Source organism: Carassius auratus, chromosome 9 (assembly GCF_003368295.1).
Source record: "Carassius auratus strain Wakin chromosome 9, ASM336829v1, whole genome shotgun sequence".
Classification (NCBI taxonomy): Eukaryota; Metazoa; Chordata; class Actinopteri; order Cypriniformes; family Cyprinidae; genus Carassius; species Carassius auratus.
This window is the reverse complement of record NC_039251.1, coordinates 23,041,972-23,052,336: the sequence shown is the minus strand read 5'-3', so window position 1 is coordinate 23,052,336 and position 10,365 is coordinate 23,041,972. Positions and strand designations below refer to the sequence as shown.

General features: G+C 35.9%; 1 protein-coding gene across 3 annotated transcripts; it reads right to left on the bottom strand.

Annotated features, from left to right (window-relative positions):
* Positions 1-291: 291 nt before the first annotated feature.
* Positions 292-9,334, bottom strand: LOC113108771 (isocitrate dehydrogenase [NADP] cytoplasmic-like). Of its 3 annotated transcripts, none has more exons than XM_026272070.1 (9): positions 9,254-9,334; positions 7,106-7,235; positions 3,993-4,284; positions 3,697-3,802; positions 3,086-3,263; positions 2,721-2,872; positions 1,558-1,698; positions 1,300-1,462; positions 292-1,067 (listed from the first exon to the last, which is right to left on the bottom strand). In XM_026272070.1, exons 1-9 carry the CDS (start codon positions 9,285-9,287, stop codon positions 974-976), a joined length of 1,290 nt encoding a protein of 429 aa, XP_026127855.1. In that variant the 5' UTR covers positions 9,288-9,334; the 3' UTR covers positions 292-973. The 3 variants fall into 3 exon arrangements, with proteins under 3 accessions (XP_026127855.1, XP_026127856.1, XP_026127857.1); XM_026272071.1 differs by lacking the exon at positions 9,254-9,334 and adding an exon at positions 7,759-7,977; XM_026272072.1 differs by lacking the exon at positions 9,254-9,334 and adding an exon at positions 7,759-7,884 and having other exon boundaries at positions 7,106-7,292.
* Between the last annotated feature and the right edge of the window lie 1,031 nt (positions 9,335-10,365).

The following is a 10,365-nucleotide window of genomic DNA, read 5'->3' as shown; positions in this document are numbered from 1 at the left end:
TATGTGGAAACATACTTGGCAATAATGCTCTTTCTGAAATCTGAAATTGTGATGCTGATTTGGTGATTGCCGACTATCAATGCTGCAAACAGTTGTACTGTAATATTTTGTGGAAACTGTAATATATATATTTTTTTCAAGATTCTTCGAAAAATATAAATCTTAAAAGAACGGCACTGGTCTAAAAGATCTTTTAAACATTATTAACATCTTTACTATCACTCTTGATCAATTTAAAGCATCCTCGCCAACGTAACACGATCAGAAAATGTCATAACATATGAGATTTTCTTCTTAAAAAGTCTAATTTATTATTGATGTCATAATAACACAAGACCTGATCACAGAATCACACAGACTGACATAAACAGAACCATATAAGGAAATTAATTTGTAATGCAGTGACAGACAGTTGTACTGAGTGAAGAATGAACAGGAATGTCTACCTGGAATAAACTACCAGTATTTCAGTTAAAAATAGGTATTTACATTGTTAAAACCTAATTTCACTGTACCTGGGATGGCTTCGAGAGTGGCTGCTCGAAAGACAAGACAACTACACACACAGACAATAAGGCAACAGGTGTTCAAGCACCTGAGAGATCGCAGTAGCACACAAATATGCATTTATGCACTACAGGGAATATGTCTCAAAGAAAATAACTGTTGCAATGATAAAATGTATAAACAATGATATAATTTACTATATGAATGTTTCTCATTTGTTTTTAAAAGCATAATGAAGGTTACAGCATAACAGTGGCTCCTGGCATTTAAAATAGCACTTTCATCGTCCAGTTGTAAGTGCACTGCTCCCCCTACTGGTTTTAGTGGTGAAGTCAATCATTTCTCTGTCTTTGCTCCCAGTAAGACAGGAAATTAGACTAAAAGAGTCTGCGGCATGAGGTGGGTTGAGGGTTGATTGTCAGTGTGTGTGTGTGTGGGTGTACACCCCGTCAAACACCCAGCAGCTTTATAGCTTGGGTTGGCTTGACAACTTAATCTTCAGATTCTCAGCCAGTTTGTCCAAGAACTCAAAAGTGTTGAGGTAATCAGAGCGCTTGACACTGTGGAAAAAAAAAGAAAGGATGAAAAAAATAAATAAATAATAAAACTCGGAAAAATTGTAATATCTAAAATAACTTAACACATGTTAATAAAGTCTTGTTGCTATACTTTTATCAAGCATTTAACACTGATGCAGTCTATTATAAATCTAACCCCACTCCAACTAATAATAATAAATAAAAAAGGCCCTCAATAAATCCCAAAAGTTTAAGAGCAAGATAATGGCTGTACCTAGACATGCCCTTGATGCAGATGGCCAGGTCCTTTGTCATGAAACCAGCTTCAATGGTCTCGACACAAACGGCCTCCAGTGCTTCAGCAAACACCCGCAGCTCTGCGTTCTTATCCAGCTCCGCCCGGTGCAGCAGCCCTCGTGTCCACGCAAAGATAGAGGCTGATGGGACATACAAGATCATGAATAACAGTTTTCAGTGCCTCATTTGTGTATTTAAATCATTAAGAGTGGTTAGTGAAGTGTGTTTTCTTCACCAATAGGGTTGGTGGACGTCTCTTTGCCCTGCTGGTGCATGCGATAGTGCCGTGTTACAGTGCCATGGGCTGCCTCAGCTTCTACTGTACGCCCATCAGGACACACAAGCACACTGGTCATCATACCCAATGAGCCATAACCTAGAAAAAGAATGTTTACTCTGTAAATTTCATAATTCTTTCAGAATGCTTTTATAGCGAGTAATATTGTGCAAATGCAAGGTCTTAGAGGATTAGTTCACTTCCAGAATTAGTTCACTTCCAGAATTAGAATTTCCTGATAATTTACTCACCCCGCCCCCCACCCATGTCATCCAAGATATTCATGTCTTTCTTTTTTCAGTCAAAGGTTTGTTTTTTAAGGAAAAAGGGCTCATCTAGCCAAACGATTAGCCAATAATAAAAAAAAAATATTTTAATTTTAATAAAAAAATTATTGCTATACTTTTTAACCACAATGCTCATCTTGCACTAGTGTGACTTCACACATTACATAATCACATTGGCATCGTCACGTGTGGTTGATTTTTCATCTGTAGTCTGGTTCAAAAGGTAGGGTGACCAAAAAATTCCAATATTGTTTTACCTTTTTTTGAAAATGACATTTGACTTTCTTTGCACGTTCACACTGTATAAGTATATTAATTTTTTTTGTTCTTTGTTTGAAAACGACTGATTGTTTCACTACAGAAGAACCTTATTCCTCGGCTGGGATCACGTACAGCCAGTAAATTGAGTAAATTATCACTAAATTTTTATTCTGGAAGTCAACTAATCCTTTAAACCAGTTAAACAATATCATACAATAAAAAGTTAAGATAAGTTCTACTGCTCACCAAGACTCCATTTATTTAATCAAAATACAGTAATAACTAATATTCCAAAATATTTTTACAATTAAAAGGCTGTTTTTTATTTCAATATACTGGATAAAAGCATTAATTTATTTAAAAAATAAATAAATGATAAATACTTAAATAAAATAAATGTTATTACTTTTGAACAGAAGCAAACATTGAGCTTATCCTCCTTTTGTGTGTGTGTTCAATCAATGCTAAACTATTCATTCATGTAACTGTTTTCAGACAATGTTTTGGCATTCATTGGTGGGGTGCAAAAGAAAAGATGAATATCAATTGTCATTTTACAGCAGTTTTACTCACCCTGAGCGACAGAGTCTGACTGCACATCTCCATCATAGTTCTTGCAGGCCCAGATAAACCCACCTTCAGACTTCATGGCCTGAGCCACCATGTCATCAATCAGCCGATGCTCATACCAGATGCCTTTGGCCTCATACTGAGCCTTGTACTCTCTGCACACACAAACACACACTGTCAGAATGCTTTTCATAATTTTTTTCCTGAATTTACTTTTCAGTGTTTGTCGTATACATGCAAGCCTGTAAATTGAAATTTAAAACAGGTTTGGTTTTCGTTCATTCAAAAAACCCTGAGTAACTAGATTGATTACCAGGGGGAATTTATTAAATGACATATGACAAACAACCGTTTCCCTGAGGACTCACTTGTCATAGATCTCCTGGAAAATGTCTTTGAAACGGCCATCGTATTTCTTCAAGATGGTGTTCTTGGTGCTGAGGTACACCGGCCAGCCTTTGTTCAACCCCATCTGGAGAGAGCTGTGAGCAAAGTCCCGGATTGAGCTGTCGGTGTTGTACATCCCCAGAGCCACTCCACCAGTACCTAAACATACATAATCACACATACGGTCAAGAAAACCTGGTCTAAAAGCAGATGAGCTTGTGCCAGTTCTATTTAGAAACAACTAGGATATGTTCCAATAATTTCTAATCAAATACCAAATCAGTGTTAATCTGGCCATGGGGCCTCAAACTGTAACACTGACGAGACAAACATGCTCAATGTTGCTAGGATGACATCACCATACAGAGCAATGCTCTCACAGGTGACCGTCCGCTGTGATGACATCACCATTCAGAGACAGAAACATCTTTGACATACAGAAAGACTACATTTAAAATCACATACTTGCTGACTATAAAGTAGGTGCAAAACAGTATGTGAAAAGAATAGTATGTCCAAATTCACAGTTTTCATAAAATAGTATGCAAAATCTTACTACTTCCAATGGAAATTTGGAATCAATGTAGACTACCTTTAAAGTCATGGACAACAAATTTGATTGGCTCCCCTCCATTTTTAGGTGTGTATGTCATTTCCACGGTTCCAGGACCAGGAACAACGAAATCTGTGGCTTTGTACTGTTAAAATTGAAATGGACAGATTATCTCAGGAGACCTTTTACCTGTAATGTGATTTCACCGATATTAAAGAATGATTGCTTAGGTATAATGTGAACTTTGATAAAACAGCAGAAAGTATGATAAAAGATTCATACAAATCCGCAGTTAGGTTTAATTACAGATATTCTAATGAGTAAGAGCTGCTTGCCTGGTCTCCATGTGCGTGCCTGCCGATAATTATAGGCTTGATCCAACCAGGGACCAAGCGGGGAATGTTTTTGCAGATAATAGCCTCTCGGAACACAGTTCCTCCCAGGATGTTCCGGATTGTTCCGTTGGGAGAGCGCCACATCTTCTTGAGCTTGAACTCCTCCACACGCTTCTCGTCAGGAGTGATGGTGGCACACTTGATGCCAACGTTGTAGTGCCTCACAGCCTCGGCTGCCTCAACAGTCACCTTGTCATCAGTGGCATCACGGTTCTCCATTCCCAGGTCATAGCTACCACACAGAGAGCAAAACAGAAATCTCATGAGTTTTGCTAAACTATGTAAATCATTCGATTATGTTCTTATTGCAAATTCCATTTCAGTGGACAAAAAAAACAGTTCCAACTTCCAAAGGTCTATTATTCTAGAAAATTTAATTGATGTTGAATCAAATGGAAAAAGTAAAATTTCATTTCATATCTTATACATGTAGTACACCTATGAGCTGCTTTGAGTCCAAAATAAAAAAAAATAAAAACCTACAACCTAGCTCACAGTGGCAGCCAAATTGGTGATGTTGGACTCAGAACTACATTACACTATGCTACCAGTCAGACAGATGGCATCCCATGGCACGCTTTAAATGAGGTCAATGGGAAACTAGTGCCATGGTAATGTAGCAGAAAGTCACACTGTTCTAGTGAACTGAAATAGAACAATTCATTTCTTACTGTGATAAAACAGATTTTTTAAAGTTTCAATTAAGACTACTGTTTGAATTTGAATTAGTTCCGCTATGGCTATTATATCAGTACTTCTTAGTTCTCCAAGTTGCTGTTATATCATCTACAAATAAATTATTTTGACATCCTTCGGATGAGACATTAAACCGAGGTCCTGACTCTCTGTGGTCAGTAAAAATCCCAGGATGTCTTTCGAAAAGAGTAGAGGTGTGACCTCGGCATCCTGGCTCAATTTGCCCATTGGCCTCTGACCATCATGGCCTCCTAACAATCCCCATATCCGCTGATTGGCTTCATCACTCTGTCTCCTCTCCATCAGTAAGCTGGTGTGTGGTGGGCGTTCTGGCGCACTATGGCTGCCGTCGCATCATCCAGGTGGATGCTGCACACTGGTGGTGGATGAGGAGATACCCCCTGACTATGTAAGCGCTTTGAGTGTCTAGAAAAGCGCTATATAAATGTAAGGAACTATAATTATTATTATTATTATTTGTTTGTAGTTTATACAGGTGCTGGTCATATAATTAGAATATCATCAAAAAGTTGTTTTTTTTTCCCTTAATTCCATTCAAAATGTGAAACTCCTATTTTATCTTATTTTCATTTATTACACACAGACTGAAATATTTCAAATGTTTATTTCTTTTAATTTTGATGATTATAACTGAGAGCTAAGGAAAATCCCAAATTAAATTAATTTGAGACAATGCAATGACACACATCCGATTAACTGTTTATTTTGACTTGAAGTGCTTTTTCACTTTTTGAATTTTAGTCAGTGTGTAGTGTGCATGTTTGGGGAAGTCCACTCCAAAAGGGAGATATTTCATATGTAAATCTTTTTTTTTTTTTTTTTTTTTACTTTTGTGACAATGTGCAGCCTTGGTCCATCAACTGTACTGAGCACCTTTTTAGGCTGACCTCGAGCAGTCCATTGAAATTGCCAGCAGCGTTTTCCAGAAAATAACTGACTTAAAACCATTTTTTCAGCCACCACTGTATTTGAAAAACAATTAGAATCAAGATACTTAAACACGTAGTGGGTCAAAGAAAATCGACATATCAAAATGATACATATCTCCATATGTATAATATCTAAAACTAATGAAGGCATCCTCACAGAGACTCAACAACTAGCTAGAAAGAGTGTGACAGACTTCACACACACTTTGGAGAGAGCGTCCCTGAGCTACAACACATCACTGCCAGCGGAGACAGAACTTTCCCATACTTTCCTTGTTCGGTGTCCTCACTATTGTGTTGAGTAAGCTGTGACCTTTCACCCACTTTCTTTCCAATCCCTGTTATTATAATGATTCTGGAAAACTGTTGGTGGCGCTAGAGGACTTCAAAACAATTTAACATGCTTTTTTTTTTTTATAGAGTTGCCATAGACTTAGTTCAATCTATCAAAGCAAACCTGTGATGCAAAGATGGCATTCAACAATGCAACAAAAAGCACAAATGACAAGTAAGCATACACAAACAATCTTACGATACAAGCTCAAAGACCAGTCCAAAGTTCAGTGAAAGTGACTGAATGGACAGGCGTCAAGAGATCCCCCCTTAAGTGACGAAACCCTGTTTGCTAACATACTGATAATACTCTTATCAGCCAAATAACCGACCGACTTTTTACCTTGCAACTATTATTCAAACCTCTAGGTCAAGTTCATGCACAATGCTAAATACTTGATTGATTTATCTATTGATTTTTTTTTTTTACAAAAAAAAGCTGGTCATCATAGTTAAAGAGCCATTCAGATCAAACCATAACTTATAAAGTTCAAAGAACAGATGCTGACAATTCAGAACACAGAAAAGCACAGAAAGTAATGCTAGGTAATAAAAGTTTTAAATTATGGGAAGATAATATTTCCCTTTGGCCTTGAGGATTACCACATTTGTACAACAGGAAATGTCATATTTATAAAACTTCAGGAGCCTGCTCAGTGGAATGATTATTGATAGTAATGTACAGTTATGTCACTAAAATAAGTCAGTGGCAAATTTATATTGGTTATAAATAGTAACAAATAAAATTAACAGTATATTATTTATTATTGAGATTTCGATACATTTTAATTATATATATATATTAATTATAATGAATATTAATTATTTTATAATATAGATAAATAATATATTATGAAAGGAGTTTACTAATTATTTCAAAATGATTTCATAGTGCATAAAGTATTAATATGGCCTTAATATTAGCGCTGTGGGTATGAAACGACTAATTGGCAGCAAAGTGACATTAAATCAGATTAGCATACAGGCTTAAACCTGAGTATTCACAAGGGAAATCAGATTTAATGAAAAAAATGCTCACTCGCTGTGACAGTGACACACACACATTAATCTCACCTGTGCAGGTCGAGCTCCAGATAAGGGAAAATGAGTTTCTCTTTTATGAGCTCCCATATGACTCTGGTCATCTCATCTCCTTGCATCTCCACCACAGAGCCAGCTTTAATCTTCTGAGACATTTTGGACCCTGCAAGACCGATGACAGCTAGATGTTATGATGTATAGTAAGGCCAGTACTTACTCCCTGAAGAATGAATAGATTCCATTGAGAAAAGTTACAAAACCAGTGAATCAGCATTTTTGCCTTAAACCTGTTTTAACGAACAGAAGTTTTGAGCCTGCAGACTAATAAACATAAATCTCATTTTTTTCATAAATGGCTATACTAATACCAGTTTTTGCAAGTACAATAATTATAGTGTTATCATCTATGTACTGATATACCAGCTTTTGTGAGAGACAAGATCAGCTATTCTCATGCAACTAAAGTAACTGCACCTGACACCTGACGTATTGCATCAATTGTGTCACTATTAACAAATGTTTCAAAGTCTTATTGCAGTTCCAAATGGCACCGGTTGCGAAACAAAACCATTAGAACTATTAGCATACCGGTAGCAATTTACAGGAAACGTCAAATAAAGCAACAGCGACTGTAAGATGATTTAACGACTATTTTGAACGATCGCGGCTTAATATTCGACGCCTACCTTTTCTTTTGAGATTGTATTGGAGTAAATGGAGAGATATCTGATGGTTGACTTTGAGTCTTGGAAGGCGCTGTTTCCTATCAGCTGAGCGGATGGCATTGGCTCTTTCCAGCTCTGCTCATACATGTACTTCTGCAATCAGATAATCCTCCACCAATCCAAGAGAAGACGGAACTACACTCAAACGACTAGTCCCTCCTTCATTAGAGGCATATGTTTGTGTAGAACAGCTGTTTGCATTGAGACAGACACTTGTCTTCCTCTAGGAGACGCTATGCAGCTCAGAAATGAGGAACATTCGTTGAACTGTAGGATCACAAATCCATTTTATTCACATTTTACAACTGAAATCAAATGGGCAATAGTTAGAAAATGTTCAAAATTTTTGGTCATTTTTATTTCAATTGTAAAAAAGTGAAAAAAATAATTTAGATTTAATGACTTTGAATAAATCAATTTAAACAATAGCTTAGAACACAAAACTCATTTTAATATTCTGATATCCAATAAATGTAGGCAGTAGGTATAAATTCAGTATATTTTAAATTAATTTTAGATTTTTTTTAATTAGCCCATTAAATGCATGTTGGAAGAATCGTTAAAACTACCAATGATAAATAAATTTGAAACATGTAGTACCTGCTGTAAAAACTACACACACACACACACACACACACACACACACAAATACATTTCCCCACACTGAATTATGATATTACATTTTGGTTAATAATAATATTGTGGTTATGGCCATGTCATATGTAACTGTCAATCTTCTTAAAATCATTAAAACCTTCAAGCTGTTTCCCTATAATATTGTGATGATAAACCCGTGTCGTATTTGTTTTCATACATTTATTTATATTATAATTACATTTATTTTTTTTGCATTTTGTATTTCTCCCAATAGAACATGCATTAATCCATTCTCATTAACACGGTGAAAAGTAATAATTACCACGTGACTTCTGCGTTACTTTTGAAAGCAATATGACCAATATTTTACACATGAATAAAGAATTCACTATTCACGAAGTGAATTCATTATAATGAATGAAACATAGATTATTATTTATTTAGAACTAAAATATTATTTAGAACCATAAGCCCATTTTGGACCTCTCTGCAATTCCACTCACTTTTATCAGAATTAAAAACCAGTCGTTTAACGCAACCACTTAAACTTGGTCTTCGTTCTGTTTAAAACTCATTAAAAATAGACCTAGGTATATATTTATCAAGTAGGCTATGCAGAGAATTGGTACTACCGCGTCATAAAAGTGCGTCATGACGCCACCAAAATAACAGAATAAGGGCGACACCAGTGCCAATTTCCATAAACCAAACTGTTAATGATTTGGTTTTGTACCAGCCTTCCCCTGCACACATCATATAAGGGTGATTTCTAGTTTCCATGCCTCCAGCGAATCTTCATTAACAAAAGCAGATGAAACAGAAGATGAATGTAAGACAGATATATACAGGTTCACCCAACCTCCAAAACGCATTCTGTTTCTTGAGTAGTCCATATTCTCAACCCAACTTCAAGAGCACTGCCCTTCATGTGCTGCTGAAACGGTGTGCTCATATCCTCTGAGTTTGTCTGAGTAGGAAGGGGGTGAAAGTGAGCACTGAGCAGTCGTTTGGCAGCTCCTGTAGGATTCAGACTCACCGGCAGATGTCGCCATACCATCACTCAGTCTGGAGTAAGAGTTCCCTCTGACTGCCACAATATTTTGTCCTTTATGCCGGTGTTTATTGTAATGGTTTAGCATACTTGAAATCTACCTTTTATTTATTTAATATATTTTTATAGCAATGCAAGACATGGTAAAGGACTTCTGATAAAGTCAAGTTACAATACAATACCAAAAAAAAAAAAAAAAAAAAAAAAAAAAAATCAATGCGTGTTTTGCATTACAGCTGTGGCCTAATATCTTTTCAGTCTCTAAAGTGTGTCGTCCTTTGGAATATTTTGGGCATCTGGAATGTGAGTCTGCAGGCCAAGGTGACATTAAACTTTAGGTTTGAGGGTGTGAGCTTTTCAATCTGAAACATTACACCAACATTTAAAAGAAAAATAACAAAATGTTGCCATATATATTACTTATTTTTCTTCTTCTCTTTTTATACTTTGGACTATTGTTTTAACCTAAGTGGTGAGTTCTGACATTGTATTTATTGCCTGTGTCAAATTACATATCGTTCACTTGTTTTTCTTGTTAAAGGCTGTTCCATGGGGACAATGTATTTTTTTTCCGACCACACTGGAGAAAAATGACAGTAAAGCTTTTTTCCCTTATTATTCTGTTCTATTATTATTGACCACAAACACATTGATCGTATATAAAATTAAATCCAAAAAAAAAAAAAAATAGTCAAGAGTAGTAGTAAAACACTCTTGCAAATAGTTAAATCCATTTTTGAAACATATTTACATTTTGTACAATATATATATATTTTTTTCTATCTGGTTCTTTGAACTACTCATGCCACCATTTCTTTAAAAAAGTTAAGGTTACACCACCTTGACAGACATGTTTATTATTATGGAGGTGTAGACTATTCATGTAAATTTTAGCCAATGTATTTTTTTAACAACTTAGA